The sequence below is a fragment of the Sceloporus occidentalis genome, unplaced genomic scaffold (assembly GCF_023333645.1).
Source record: "Sceloporus occidentalis isolate IW3139 unplaced genomic scaffold, rSceOcc1.0.p SCAF_102, whole genome shotgun sequence".
NCBI lineage: Eukaryota > Metazoa > Chordata > Lepidosauria > Squamata > Phrynosomatidae > Sceloporus > Sceloporus occidentalis.
The window spans coordinates 1,443,428-1,460,000 of NW_028317082.1; the positions used below are offsets into that span (position 1 = coordinate 1,443,428).

Genomic DNA, 16,573 nt, shown 5'->3' on the forward strand with positions numbered 1-16,573 from the left:
TATTTCACTTACCTGCCAACTGCCTCTTGTCTTGACACACATTCCCAGCCTATTCCCCACCTACACAATGAACCCTGCAGCAAAAATCCTCACATATAAAGGACTATGATGCTGGTGTAAAGTGGGAAAACAAATATCTAGCGGCCACACTAAGGAATTAATCTATGCATACGTATGGCTATCCTTAAAAGGATAGTCTAATGTCCATTATATTCTTACTACAGAAGGATGCATATTCTGTTAATACTTTAATACACATTTATCCAAAACAAAAAGAAAAAAATCTCACAGAATTTGCTGCCGTTCTCCAAAAAAAGACCAAGGACCAAGTAACGTTTAAGGCCTTGTGCTTCTATGACTGTTCATTTACCTGAAATAAAAAAAAAACTCCAAAGACGTGGCCATTAAAGTGTCGATTTAATAGGTGCCTCATCAATACTCTTAAGTTTGAGGTCTCCACTTGCACTGAAGCAGATAATACAATTTTACAATGTACAGCAAAATCTCAGCCATATCTGTGGTTTCTTCTCTTACCGAAAGCTAATTAATCTTATTAAAATACTATCATCCAGCTGTGCCATCACCCATGCAATAAAAGCAAGATGTATATACAGTCCGAGTCTTTTGTTAAACATTTCTTATACAAATAAAAAAAAAATCTTTTTTTTTTCTTTTTTTTTTTACAAAATGTATTTTGTTCAAAATGTATAAAGTTTAATGAATGCACATCCCCCTTCAAAATTGTAATGTTCCAAAGTATAAACGTTAGCACAGGTTGATTTAAGATCCTTAGACAGTTTAACAGCATTAAAGATGAAAATACTGTGAAGAGGAAGAAGGCACTTGGCTTTTTCTAAACCCCTTTTCCCCATTGCACTACAGATGTGCTTGAGATCTCAGTTAAAAGAAATTTAAGTCTCACTCTAAATTTGGCAACAAAGAAATTGTTGCTGCTGCTTGCTTCTCTTCCTTTAATTCTCTGGCAAGGAAGGCATTAAGTCTCATGTTTTGCACAGTGTCGGATAGGTATCCTTGATGGGGTTGTGGTAAAATATCCTCTTTATGCAGTAGTTTTTCTTCACCTGCATATGTAAGCAGCAGGCAGGAGTAGGGCGTGTGAGTAAATTTAATTATAACATTGCGAGGGGGGAAAAAAAAAGATTTTTCAAAAACCAGCAATCCAGCGTGTTGCTTTCAAATTTGTAAATTTACCCGAATCAGTGTCTTGAAAAGAGAAATCACCACGGTTTGGCATATTCCATGCCAGTTTTGTCATTCTCTCATAAATTAAAAATTATGTTATTTTGTAGCTAGGGCCCTGGAAGGCCAAGGCAACATTTGCTCCAGTTGAGCCAACAAGAATATCCATAGTAAGACAATATAAGGGTGTGTTGTCATAAGGAGCAGTGCATTTAGTTGTATTTCATCCTTTTATTACTGCTGTGACAGAAGTGCAGTCCTGTTGGCCTTCATCTTCTCTAACCTTTTCACTAAATGGCTATTTGTCATTTCCATTTCCTCCATTTTGTCTAAGGCTGTTCGGAGCTGTTGAAAACAAGAAATACTTTGGTTACATTTGGATATGTTAATGCCTGGTAGTACCTTTGTTGCACTTGATATCTACCCCAATGTACAGATGTAACATACTTACTGGATTCTACCTGCATTGTTCAAGTAGACCAATGCATGAGCATTTTTTTCTTACCATCTTCACAAATATAGCACAAGGCATTTGGTTAAAATGTAATATTGCTGGAAGATTGCAGATCAAACACCATAACATTTAAAATAGATTATTATTATTATTATTAAAGATAATGCCTAAAAAGCACACTATTAATATGTTGATAGTAAGAGATATATGACAACAATCTAGAAAGTTCCAGTTGTCTTTTAAGTAACTCATGATTAGCTCCATGACATTTTCCATTCCCCTTCTGATGACACAGTAAACCCAACTGCACCCTACTCACTCCAATTGTGTGGACTCTTTTTTTTGGTTGTAAGGATGGATCACACCTTGAAAAATCCCAGCAATATAAGGTGGCTCTTTCAGAAGCGCTAATGTAGTTTTGATTACATTTTCATATTAAAAAAATAAAGAAAAATACTATCCTTTTGAAATTTTCATGACATGGTTATAAAAAGCTGCCGTTTTTACAATACCTCTCTTTGAATTCGTCTCTTTTCTGCTTTTAGTTCATCTTCAACTTTTTCAGCATTTTCTGCTGCACTTTTATATCGGACAACTTGTCCTTCAAGCCTTAGTACCTAAGTGAGATTGAGCTTTATTATTTGAAATGAATATTTTAATTATCGAGCATTCGCCTTAATCCTCTCTTAAAACTAGCACAGTTTTAAAATAAAATAGATCAGCGTTTGTCATAGGTGATTCTTTTGAGCTGAAGCAACAGTGGTCTCCTAAGGGCAAATACTACTTTAATATTCAAACATTTATAATTATTTTTCTGAAGAGAAACATGTATTGTAGTCTGTAAATCCCATATGAAGCTGCACATACTAGTTGGTGGGGTTTTTTGTTTAGTGTTTTACAAATATTAGCCATAGCGCACCAAATTTTGGTGCCTTGGTGAGGCAAAAGCTATAGACAACCACCTAATATAAAAGGGTCTGCACACAGTAGAAACAAGCACCCCTCTTAGCAGTAGAAAATGGTTTAGTTGGGAGACTTCCCAGAAGGAGCTTTTAATCAATACTGGGTTGGAATCTCCCACCATATAAGCAGACTTGTCATTATATTTGCAGTCAAGAGGGGAAAGCAGAAGGCAGTTACATTCTTACAGCTACTAACCATACAGAAAATCTCTACGAATTGCAGTTAGTGACTTAAAATACACAATTGTGTTTCCTCAAAAATGACTAATTACAGTTTATGTAACACTAAGTGTTTTAAACTATGCAGCTCCACAGACATTATTATTATCTTATTTATATAGAGCCAACAATTTACGCAGCATTCACGCAGCATTCAAGGGGTATGACAAGACTAGAATTGACAGGCTAAGACAAACCGATAAATTAGATGAAGAGGGCCCTGCTCGCAAGCTTACAATCTTGATTTCCTGGGGCGGATTTTGGAAAGACATTGAAGTTACTTACATTTTGCTCCAACGTTGTTATATCTTGCTCTGCTTTGGAAAGTTTAAATTTGTATTCGCTAATCTGTCTATTTGCATCTCCTAAAAAATAAAAAAATATTTGCACTGTTGTCTTAAACAAGAATATCCATTAATAAGTATCAGTTACTATACCTATTAATTTTACAATGTACAGCAAAATCTCAGCCATATCTGTGGTTTCTTCTCTTACCGAAAGCTAATTAATCTTATTAAAATACTATCATCCAGCTGTGCCATCACCCATGCAATAAAAGCAAGATGTATATACAGTCCGAGTCTTTTGTTAAACATTTCTTATACAAATTAAAAAAAAATCTTTTTTTTTTTACAAAATGTATTTTGTTCAAAATGTATAAAGTTTAATGAATGCACATCCCCCTTCAAAATTGTAATGTTCCAAAGTATAAACGTTAGCACAGGTTGATTTAAGATCCTTAGACAGTTTAACAGCATTAAAGATGAAAATACTGTGAAGAGGAAGAAGGCACTTGGCTTTTTCTAAACCCCTTTTCCCCATTGCACTACAGATGTGCTTGAGATCTCAGTTAAAAGAAATTTAAGTCTCACTCTAAATTTGGCAACAAAGAAATTGTTGCTGCTGCTTGCTTCTCTTCCTTTAATTCTCTGGCAAGGAAGGCATTAAGTCTCATGTTCCCAAAACAAAATTACATTTCATTGAGGGCAGTGGGGGGTGCCGCTGGGCTTGTACTGGTTAGGTATAATTGCGGCTGGGTTTTATACTATGCGAATCAAAACAATTTACTTTTTTCTCTCTTTTTTCTACAATGCACATCTTACCCACATTATTAAAACACAATGGGCATTTTCATTTCCTTTGGGCATTTCTTATAACAAAAGGGTATTTACTTGAGTAGTGTAAATTTCTTACAATTTGATTATTCTATGTGCTCATAATGAAGTCTTAATAGACAAACATACTCTGCATTTCAATTAGTTGCAGGTCAGACCCATTCTCCAGGCCTGCCGGATCAGTTGTTGTAGTATTACTCTTGTTGTTTTTCTGGCGCTCCTCGTCTAGTTGCATCTTCAGCTTTCTGATCTTTAATAATCAAAAGAAAGAATACAAGAGTAAACAAATTCAATTGTGGCTAAAAAATAAATTCAACAATGTTAAAATGCACAATAAAAACAAATTTCTTTGTAACTGTGCTTTTCAAATCATTAGCCAATGTATTGCTCAAGAGATATTTGTAGTTGTTGTGTACCTCTGCATGCCCATACACTATGCAAAACTGAATGAGTTAGTTTCTTCAAATTACCTAATGGAAACAAAATGTAACCTCTGGTGTAAGTATAGGGGGAAAATGATAGCCACACATGAAATGTATTATAAAATACAACTTATGCAATTACAATAAAAATAATTAATGGGGAATAGTTGTTTGTCACAACTGTGGCGATAGTAACAGGAGCCTTTCTCCAAATGTTATATTTAATATGATTTTATAAACACATTGTTAATTCGTATCTATGAAGCCTCTTTTTCCATACTGAAGAAACTTTACACCAACAACTCAACCCAACTAGGTAATTGAGTTTCACATGAACTCCTTAACGGGCCAAGCACGTCACGCAAAAACGGTCAGGTGATAACGAATGACATGCCTGGCATTCATTAAACAAGCTTAGAAAGTGATCTGCAATCACTTTCTTCGCTTAAACTGTCTGGCCCCTCCCCGTTGTGTCAACATCCGCCATACAATAGAGTTTAGGAGGCGATCAATGGTGTTGCTGAAATGCCTTGGTAACAAGCCATTCAACAACATCGAACACTCACCCCAGGACGCGCTGTGACCACTCCGGAGAGCTGTCACAACCGCCACTGCGAGAGATTTTGCAACTCGAAAGATGGCGACGCGTCCTTATAAACAAAAATAAAGTTGGAAAGGTTTGCTACGGGTACTACATTCAACCATGTAAGTCAATGGATCCCTGATTTCTAATCACAATGTGATTAGTAAAATAAAAAATAAAAAAATTGTTCCAGCATAATGTAAAAAAAAAAAAGTCCAAAGTTTATTATGAGCAAGTGCTAAAATTAGCGCTGTATCTTCCCAAAAATCTTGACATGGAAAAAAAGTATTTCAAATACCGAAGGGGTTTTTAATTTAAAAAAAAAAATGAATGGTCCAAAGAAAACACAAAAAAGAAAAAACTTGAAATAAAAAGTATAAAAAATTTTTTAAAAAAAATAAAAAATGAATGGTTTGATGGGATAAATCAGAGTGGCCGGCCTCAAAGTTAGGGCATAGGCACAGACTGACCAAAAGGGGGGGGGGGGGCGCATTTCCCAAATGTTGCCTTTTAGCCCCCAAACACCAGACAAACCTGGGTGGTATCACTGTACTCGGAAGATGCTGCTGAACACATATTGGGGTGCTGTTTGATAGTGATGTATACCTGGAGCTATAAATTTATACCTGAAGTACAATTTGTGTGAAAAAAAACCACAAAACAAATTACTACCACAAACTTTGGCAAAGGCTGGTGGTAGAATGTAATGCATGGAAAGGGTTAAAATACTAGGATTTGAAATACCTTGGGGTGTCTAGTTTTCAAAAATATATGGTTTTATGGGGTAAATTGCATTGGCCAGCTTCAAAGATACCCGAAATAGCACATGGGGCAGAATGACCAGATTTGGAAAAAAAAATGGTTTTGAATTAGCAAAACGCTACTTGTACTTATTGCCCAATAACTTGCAGAAAAAAGCAAAGAAACATAAAAACATTGGGTATTTCTAAACTCAGGACAAATAGTAGAATCTATTTAGCAGGTTTTTTCATTAGCTTTTTTGGAGTAAAAGATTTTTCAATATTTGGCTTAAGGGGTCAAAGCCAAATATATCAGATTCACAAAGCACTTTTTATGTGATATGCTCTCAGAACTTAAAGTGACCATGAACAGCCTTTCCATGGCAGGAAGATGGCAAAATGTCAAAGTTTATATAATGTATGTATTTTGGAGAACACAGAAAAAATAAATTACACAGTGCAAACTGAGAAGCGTATAGCGTTTACCTGGGACACCAACTCATCCTTTTCCTCAGCCAGTTTCCGTAGCCTCACATCTAAGATAGACAAACACAAAAAAGAGCAGTCAGATGAACTTAAGCATACATCTATTCTATGATGGCATTCCAAAAATACATTATATACCGTATTTGCTCGAATATAAGACAAGGTTTTTTTCCAGAGCAAATACTCAAATACAGAAAAATGCCCCTTGTCTTATATTCGAGGTTGTCTTATAATCAGGACTTTAAATAGGAGGTCTGACTACAAGACTAAGATCCAGATCTGCTGATGCCGGCACTTCCTCTGGGGCTTCTATGACCAAGCGCCGGCATGGCATGACCTGACCTTTCCGGTGCTACATCATAGAAGCCCCAGTGGAAATGCCGGGCAGAAGCAGACGTTGTCTGCGTGCATAGCGCAGGCATTCATTGGCTGCCAGAGAGGAGGATCTCCTGCAGCACTTCAGGGGACCTGGATCTTTCTCTCTAGCAGCCAGTGAACGGCAGCGGAGGTTGTCTACACTCATCACGCAGACATCCACCGGCTGCCCCCACTAGACACCAGGGAGTCAGAAGCACAGGGGACAAGTCTTGGAATGCACTGGTTTAGTCTGGGGGAATAAGACATTAGGGAGGCAGAGTGGCATATAATGGGGTATAAAGCATATCTGGGGTCAGAGTGGCATATAGGGGGTATAAGTAATATCTGAGGGGCTTAGTGGCACATCAGGGAGGCAGAGTGGCATATAATGGGGTATAGGGCATATCTGGGGGGGGCAGAGTAGCAAGCCTGGGGCAGATTGGCAAATAAAAGGAAATAAAAACAAGAAATGTATTTTTCTCAATCATAGTTTTTATTAAATACTCAAATTTTGGGGTCGTCTTATAATTAGGGGTGTCTTATAAATGAGCAGATACGGAAATAATGCACGATTATAAGACAAGGTTTTTTCAGAGCAAATGCTCTGAAAAATACCCCTCATCTTATATTTGAAGCCGTCTTATAATCAGACCTTAAATAGAGGTCTGACTATAAGTCTAAGATCCAGATCCCCCGCATCGCTGCAGGGGACCTGGATCCTCCTCTCTGGTAACCTCCACTGCTGCCGGCACTTCCTCTGGGGGCTTCTATGACTGAGCACCAGTCACACTACGCCGGTGCTCCGTCATAGAAGCCCCGGCGGAAGTAATTGTCAGCAGAGGTTCTCTACGAGTATTGCTCAGACGCCCACCAGCTGCCCCCACTAGACACCAGGGAGTCTGAAATATGAGTAACAAGCCTGGGGAAGCATTGGTAATGCGGGGGTGGCATATGGGGGGGATATAAGGCATTCCTGTATGCAGATTGGCATAATGGGGGTTAAAAGGCATATTATGGAGGCAGAGTGGCATATAGGCAGGTATAGGGCATATCTGGGGCAGAGTAGCAGGTTGGCAAATAAAAGGAAATAAAAAACAAAATTCTCAATCAGTTTTTATTAAATATGAAAAATAGTTTGCATTTACTAGTAAAACATTTTTCCTATAGGGTAGTCTTACATTCAGGCTTTTTTCCTAAATTAATATTCTTTACAGCATTTGAACTGCAAAGTAATAATCTAACTGAGTTTTTAAAACTTATTCTTCCAATTTAGTTTTAATTGACCAATGACAAACTTTTCATGATTAAAAAAAAGTCGCATGGCCTGTCAGATGCATTTAAGCCACTGCACAGAACTGAAAACCAATAGCCTTAAGGTCCCCCTTAATTCATAATGCACCTTGCTTATAGATATTCCCCTCTGCCCCCCCAGATATGCCACTTATATGCTTTATAACCCCTGATATGCTTTATGCCCCCTAGATATGCCCACCTGCCCCCCCAGATATGCTTTGTGTCCCCTAGAAGTACCACTCCACCCCCTCAAATGCCAATCTGCCCCCCTGAAATACCACTCCCCCCACCTCGACTTACCAATGCATCCCCAGACTCCCTGGTGTCTAGCGGGGTCGGCCAGTGGACATTTCGCCTGGGATTCTATGACGGAAGGAGCCCCGGTGGAAGTGCCAGCAGCGGAGGCTGTCTAAGCGCATTGCGCAGACGTCCATGGTTGCCGGAGAGGAGGATCCAGATCGCCTGCAGCGCTGCGGGGGATCTGGATCCTAACTCTGCAGCAAGGATAAATGAAAATGAAAAGAAAAACACACACACCTGCCCGGTGCCCGGAACTGCATGTCCTGTGTGTCGGGCGACACGAACTGGGCATCCCTGCGCTAAACCCCGAATATAGACCGCACCCACACTTTAAAGACCTTAAGGGGGGGTGCGGCCTATATTCGGGCCAATACGGTATATACGACATATAAGACATGAAATTCTCAAAAGTTAGATCATATAAAAAACTAGATTCAAATTTAACAAGGAAATGTGATTCCACAGATTCATTTAGACCTATTCAATATTATATTTACAAAAAAAAACATTTTAGACAATTTTCCTTTACATACAGATAAGGGGAAATGTTATGAAGATTAAATCAAATGTGTGTAGCTTTTGCATTGTGAATAATGCTTAAAAGATTTTTGATGCGTATTAAGGGCCAGTTTAAAACCTCAGTTCCTATTCACGCTAGTTTGTTTAAAGTACATAGTAATGTTGTGTGTATAAAATAACTGGCCCATCGTAATGCACCTCAAGTCGCATAAAACAGAAAAATGGAGTGTCTTCTCAAACCCTTACTTTTTTCAATGGTTTCATACACGTGGTCAGTCAAAAAATGTGATTGTACAAATGCATACAAATCTTAAAAGGCTTTGTGTGCTATACACTATAGAAGTAAGTGTGTTACTTGTAGACATATTCAACATAGAATTACATTAGTTTCAGGCAAGGATGATCAGGTCATATTTTACTTGCAACGCAGACTATGTGGTGTATTGCATGTAAACGTGTTATAGGATATGTTAGCAGAACCTGTAGAGTATAGCCCTTTGAGAATAAGGTTCCTGGAACTTTGCAATATGTTCACGTCAATGTTGCATACATTACCGTATTTGCTCGATTATAAGACAAGGTTTTTTTCAGAGCAAATTCTCTGAAAAATACCCCTCGTCTTCTAATCGGGGTCCTCTTCTAATCAGACCTCAAATAGAGGTCTGATTATGAGACTAAGATCCAGATCCCCCGCACCGCTGCAGGGGACCTGGATCCTCCTGTCTCACCCCCCCCCCCCATCATACACACACTTACCGGTGCTTCCTGCTGTATTGCCGGGGCAGCAGGTTGACGTCTACGCGATCTGCGTAGACAACGTCCGCTGCAGCCGGAAGGAGGTGTGGCTAGCAGCGGGGTTTGTCTGCGTCCGTCGCGGATACCTTCCCCGACTGTCAGAGATCAGAGTTCCCCGCACCGGTGCGGGGAACTCTGATCTCCGACAGCTGGGGAAGGTATCCACGACGGACGCAGACAAACCCCCGCTGCCAACTCCACCTCCTTCTGGCTGCAGCGGAAGGAGACGTCAACCAGCTGCCCCGGCAATACAGCAGGAAATTGGAAGCACCGGTAAGTGTGTGTGTGTGTGTTAAATGGGGGCATAGGGCATTTCTGGAATGCCTTATACCCCTATATGCCACTCTGCCCCATAATATGCCTTTTAACCCCCTAAATGCCAGAGTGGCATATAGGGGTATAAGGCATTTCTGGAGGCACTCTGCCTCCAGAAATGCCTTATACCCCTATATGCCACTCTGGTTAAAATGCATATTATGGGGCAGAGTGGCATATAGGGAGGTATAAGGCATTCCAGGAGGCAGAGTGGCATTAAGGGAGTTAAAAGGCATTGTATAGAGTACTCTACTCTATACAATGCCTTTTAACTCCCTTAATGCCACTCTGCCTCCTGGAATGCCTTATACCTCCCTATATGCCACTCTGCCCCATAATATGCATTTTAACCCCCTAAATGCCAGAATGGGATATAGGGGTATAAGCCATTTCTTGAGGCAGAGTGGCACATAGGGGGTCAAAAGGCATACCATGGGGCACAGTGGCATATAGAGGGTTAAAAGGCATATCATGGGCCACAGTGCCATATTGGTGTGGCAAGCCTGGGGGCAGATGTGCGTAACTGGGGGACAGGTTGGAAAATACAAGGAAATAAAAACAAAAAAAATATTTTTCTCAATCATAGCTTTTATTTAAAAAAATTGTTTACATGAATTAACATTTACTGGTAAAACTTTTTTCCTTTAGGGTCGTCTTATATTCAGGCTTTTTCTTTTTTTTCCTAAGTTAATATTCAGATATTGGGGGGTCGTCTTATAATCAGGGTCGTCTTATAATCGAGCAAATACGGTAATTTAGGTCTTTATCTACATGTTCTGTTTTCACAATATTGCCATTACACTAATTCATATTGTTTGTTGTAACATCTTATTTCATGATGCTGATAAATAATGTGCTTTGCCCGCTTACATACTAGCTTTTTCTTTTATTGTTTAGATTTTTTGGACATGTTACTTTTTTAGCACAGAGATATTGCACAGCGGAAATGGTTTCCAGCCATCTAGACGGCCCTTTCTCTTTTCTTACTAGCCGTTTGCTTAGCTCATCTCCTTCACTATTTATTTTATAAATGAGCACATTAATAATGAATGCACCTGAGTAAGTCATTCCTAAAAGTACTTATTGGCTGTTTGAGATTGGATTCAGCTACAGCACATATATACCGTATATTTAAATGTATCCCACTTGTGCCATTTATCTCCAAGGAAGTAGACATTGGCCTATGAAACACATAAGATGTGGGTTATTGCGACACTATCCGGTTTTATTTACCCCTTCACTTGATGGGGTAGCATCAGTGGCGACTCTAGAAACAATATATAGGGGGGGCACACAAGATACCACAGTCAAACTGGGGGGGCATTAATAATTTCCAAAAGTAATGTGCTATGGAATTATACTTTTGTTATTGGGCTAAAATAATACTTGATCATTCAACATGGGAAGCCTGAAGCCACAATTGAGTGCGACTAATCCTTGAAATAAATATTATAACACAATAAATAACTTTTCCACTAAATGATTTCAGGGCCTTGAACGTTTTGTCCCCTGAAGTCACTACAACTTCAGGAGGGCATTTTATCTCTGGATAAATATAAATTAAATAATTCCTACTGTAAGTTAAGTGCCAGGAAACAGATGACCAAACACACACACCAACACAGGCTCTGTCACACCGACACCCAGACACACACACCAGGACAGGCTCTGCCACACCGACAACCAAACACACACACCAGGACAGGCTCTGCCACACCAACAACCAAACACACACACACACCAGGACAGGCTCTGCCACACCCACATCCAAACACACACACACCAGGACAGGCTCTGACACACTGAAAACTGAACACACACACCAGGACAGGCTCTGTCACACCGACACACACACCAGGACAGGCTCTGCCACACCGACAACCAAACACACACACACCAGGACAGGCTCTACCACACAGACACACACACAACAGGACAGGCTCTGTCACACCGACACCTATACACACACACCAGGACAGGCTCTGCCACACCAACAACCAAACACACACACACACCAGGACAGGCTCTGCCACACCCACATCCAAACACACACACACACCAGGACAGGCTCTGACACACTGACAACCGAACACACACACCAGGACAGGCTCTGCCACACCAACACCCAAACACAAACCAGGACAGGCTCTGCCACACCAACACCTATACACACACCGAGGACAGGCTCTGCAACACTGATAACCAAAAACACACAAACAGCAAGACACAATCTACGTCACAGATGTCTACATCAGGATGGATTTTTCACACTGCATTGTCGTTTATACCCCCCTTCGTGTTTTTGCCCCCTGTGTATTGATGCCCCTGCTGCCCATATATATTAACATTAGCCCCAGTTGCCGATAGCAGGTATAGATCAACACATTAACCAAGCTTTGCATGTATAGATCAACTGAAATTCACTTGTGATCTCAAATAAACAGAATCAGACATACAAATCCTGTATTTGCAGGTATACAATAGTATATGAAACGTAGCATTGCAGGTATAGATCAAATAAATACATGGAAACAGCATTGCAGGTATTAATCAACTAAATAAGACATATTAACCCTGTATTTGCAGGTATACATAAATAATGTATGGAAACATAGCATAGCAGATATGGATCTACAGAATAACACACAACCCCAGCTTTGCAGGTATAGATCAATTGGAATTCACAAAAAAACACGTAATTAAAAGGTATATTTAAAACCCCCTAAATTACAGGCATAGATCACAGGTTGCATACCCCAAAGCCAGCCCTGGCGTCCACACTGCAATCACACTCCTATCATACCCAGGCAATCAGTAAATGCTGGAACCTAGCCATGATGGGACTGTGATTGCTGTTAGCAATCACACTCCTATCATGCCAAGTCAGCCAGTACATGCTGGTACAGGGTGGCTGTAAGTGATGTGCAGACCCCATACTGCTGGCAGCATCAATACACAAGGGGGGCAGCTAGCTAGGTTTCAGCATGTACTGGCTGACTTGGCATGATAGGAGTGTGATTGCTAACAGCAATCACAGTCCCATCATGCCTAGGTTCCAGCATTTACTGGTCGGATGTGTAAGTGCTGGAACCTAGGCATGATGGGACTTTGATTGCTGTTAGCAATCACACTCCTTTCATGCCAAGTCAGCCAGTACATGCTCGAGGTACGGCCCGCGTAAGATCGGTTGCACTGGCTGGCGATCTTACGCGGGCCGCACCTCGAGGTCTCACGGGCCACATGTTGGACGCCCCTGCCTTATCACTTTCTAACCCCCTCTCCCTCCCTTATCACTTTCTAATCCCCTCTCCCTCCCTTATCACTTTCTAACCCCCTCTCCCTCCTTTATCACTTTCTAACCCCATCTCCCTCCCTTATCACCTTCTAACCCCCTCTCCCTACTCACTATCTACCCTCCCCCTTTGTAGTTCTCTCACCTTAAGGTCCAGCGACGGAAGCACGAGGCTTCTGTCTTCGTTCTCTGCTGCGGTGGCCGCTGCTTCACTGCTGAGCGCCGAAATATGACGTCATATTTCGGCGCTCAGGATGAAATGCCGACACCGCGACGGAGGTAGAGGCCTCGTGGAGGAGAATGGGGGGGGGGGGGCCGAGCGGTTGCTAGGCGCCCCTCTCTCTCCTCCGCATTAAAAAAAAAAAAAAGACAGGATTTAAAGTCGCATTGCGACTTTTTTCCAAATTCGGCAGGGGGGCAACAGGGGGGGCAAGGATTAACCTAGGGGGGGCAATTGCCCCCCCTTGCCCCCCTGTAGCGACGCCACTGGGTAGCATTAAGCTTTATTTTTCGGAAGCCCTGGAATGTGCTATTTTATCTTGTATCTTTGCATGTAGACATTTTATATATTGCATTGATTTTATTTGTGCATTGTCAGTTAGTATTTTTATTATAACTGATTTGCACCAGGAGTTGTGCCATCTTTTTCTTTTGTTTTACATGTTTTTGGACAAGAGAAATGAGGAGCACATTTCACAGAATAGCAGCACCCTGGAGCTGTATTGAAGAATCCTCATTTTGTATATATTCTTTTTGTTGTATTTCTTAACTTTGAGGACTTTTCTGTTACTCACTCTTTTAGCCAAGTAGTCCTTTTATCACTTCTTTTTTGTTTAAGTATTTAAGATCTCCATACAAAATAATAGTGTCTGCTGTGTTAGTACTAACACTGTAAAACAGTACTTATGACAGTGGTTTGCTCTTGAATCTAAATATAACATAAATTACATACAATTCTCATTCCACGGAACAGACATAGAACATTAATTATGCAACTGGAAGTGGAGGCACGGGCTATGAAACATTCCTGTGGTACCCACAAATTGTAATCATCTGCTGAAGAAAGCAAAGAAGGAACCTGCCTTTTCCTATAAATGTAAGGGAACATTTACATCATGGGTCTTGTTTAGCTTAATGTCACATCCCATGAAAGAATAAAAAAAACACACACAAAACAAAGGTTGCAGCACAGGTCAACAAAATAGTTTCAAGCATTATGGCTCAGCACACTATATAGATGCAATCATTTTACTATGTACAGTTATTTTATACACACATTACTATCAACTGAGGTTTTAATAATTTAGAAACTAGGCATGGATAACCATTTAACTCATTCTATTATCTGTATGCAATTAATGTTAATGTGTGCGGTTTTAATTTTTACTTACCAAGTGGGCCTTCCCCTGCAGATTCCAATACCTGGGCTGCTTCTTGGGACACCACAGTTATCGCACCAACCACTGGTTCATGGTTTATGTCACCGTTGGTTGTACCATTACCATCTGGAATAATGACTAAGCCATGTTTCTGTAATAAAAAAAAAAAAAAAAAAAGAAAGAAATATTTCATTTCCAAGAGAGCAGTTTATTTGTCTAAGGAAACTTAAGCTTGTATACAGGTGCACTGTTAGGTAGGACTAATATAGTTTATGTCCCAAATTTATTAACAAAAGCACATATGGGGAGATGAACATTTTAGTATTTAGTCACTAAACTGAGAGCTGGCAGGAGGGTTTTAACTCCCTCACTTCACATTATGAAGAACCAACCCCAGTGAGCTTCTGCAGCACAAAGACGTTGCAGTATAAAGCATCAAATAGAAATTCAATGTTTGCTTACAGACTGAACCATGCATCATACAGTGCCAGCTCAGCTCTTCTTGCTGGAGAAACTTCTGATTGTTGGCTCTTCCTTGTGAATAATGAAGTGAAGGACTTGAAACTAAACTCTTTTAAAAGCTATCCCTTTAGTAAACAGACCCTTTCAATGTACTACAAATAATATATTAATAGATTTTTTAGTTGCAGCTGATATCTCTTATTGGGCCACCATGAAAAAGCTGTAAAGTTACACAAGGACTCTTCTTCAATTTTCAACTAAAGATTATATCTACTTTTCTTGACAGATTAAAAAATACAACACACACAACAGTAATAGCATGCGATTGAGGTGTGTGTGTGATATTTGTATGGGTATAGAGTGTGTAAGTTGTGGACATGATATATATTTGTGATAAAGGTATTTACAACATGGTTGAAGCTGCTAGACCTTGTATGAGCAAGCAATGCCCACATTTCTAAAGAGAAATAGATGTTGATGCTGCTTTGTCATTAGAAGCAACAAGTTGCATTTCAATTCAGTTTTGCAGCACTAGTTATTTAAAATGAAATTGTACCTCACGTAAACGTTCACAGATATTTACATTGTCAACAGGAAAAAAATGTAACAAGCAATATTCTTATTTTAAATTCAGTATCTCCTATACACTGACAAATGGTACGGAGAACCCTTTGGGCTTTTATGGAAATTCGAAATTATAAACAGCATAAACACTCAATAAAAATTAGTGCAGTCAGTTGGTCCCATACCTTGCCTACCTTTGATTTTCCTTTCATATCAGTCAACTCATTTCTCAGCTCGTCCCGCTCATTCCTAATGCAGTCAAAGTACTCTTTCTGCCTCTCTAGTGCCTGCAAGCAGGCAATTCACCAGAGCAACAGCAATGACAGTAAGAAGGAAAGGAAAAAAGCAAGGACAGAACAAGTAAATTTCAAGGGAAATGTGAAGGTACAGAGAGTCTGAACGTGCACTTATATGGGCTACCTGTAAAGAAAATACTTTCATCCGAAGGCTTTTTGCCAAGGAATAAAGAAATGTGTTCACTTACAAGTTCGTAGGTACTTAAAGTAGCTGTAGAAGCTCTGGCCCTGGGTTTGAGTATACAGTTCATGCAGAAAAAAAATAATTGGTATTAACATGAACCCTGATTTGGGTTTTTGTCTTGATATAAGTTAAAATGGCCAGACTAAATGAGCCAATTATTTTTTTTGCTGTCAAATTCTATGTTTATTTCTCCTAAATAAACATGATTCCCATGTACTTTATTTATTTGGTACTAATCCTAAATATAATGGGAACACCTGTAATTTAATTATCCTTATTCTAAATGGCAAGGCACACTTCAAAATAGGAAAATGACATAAGACAATCAAAACTATCTACGCTGGTGCTATAGTACATTTTCTTGCAATGGCTCTGGGGAGAATTGTGTGTCTCACTATATTCAACATCATTTCCTCAGGCACTGAGTAACTATATGCAAGTGCATAAGGCTTTTATGGAAGCACACCGGGTATACAGAGTGCACACACCACATATCACAGAATGGATATCTGTGAGAAAAGCATGCATTTTCAAATACATTTGTGAGAAACAGACCAATGCTAATAAAGGAACAAGCTATTTTGCAACTTGTATTGTTCTCACACAACAAATTAGTATGGCTATAAATCCTAACTC

The 16,573-nt window shown here is 39.8% G+C and overlaps 1 protein-coding gene across 7 annotated transcripts in view; it reads right to left on the minus strand.

Annotated features, from left to right (window-relative positions):
• Nucleotides 1–1,434: 1,434 nt before the first annotated feature.
• LOC149283565 (leucine-rich repeat flightless-interacting protein 2) overlaps nucleotides 1,435–16,573 on the minus strand; it is a 60,802-nt gene continuing 45,663 nt past the window's right edge. For 5 of the 7 annotated variants that reach the window (XM_089497368.1, XM_089497366.1, XM_089497367.1 and 2 more), the window contains 7 exons: nucleotides 15,643–15,744; nucleotides 14,444–14,582; nucleotides 6,182–6,231; nucleotides 4,080–4,200; nucleotides 3,121–3,200; nucleotides 2,167–2,271; nucleotides 1,435–1,545 (listed from right to left, as the gene is read on the minus strand). In XM_089497368.1, the coding sequence (XP_089353494.1) occupies nucleotides 1,435–1,545; nucleotides 2,167–2,271; nucleotides 3,121–3,200; nucleotides 4,080–4,200; nucleotides 6,182–6,231; nucleotides 14,444–14,582; nucleotides 15,643–15,744 (708 nt within the window). The remainder of the gene's footprint in view (nucleotides 1,546–2,166; nucleotides 2,272–3,120; nucleotides 3,201–4,079; nucleotides 4,201–6,181; nucleotides 6,232–14,443; nucleotides 14,583–15,642; nucleotides 15,745–16,573) is intronic. The other 2 variants (XM_089497371.1, XM_089497369.1) reach the window with 1 other exon arrangement.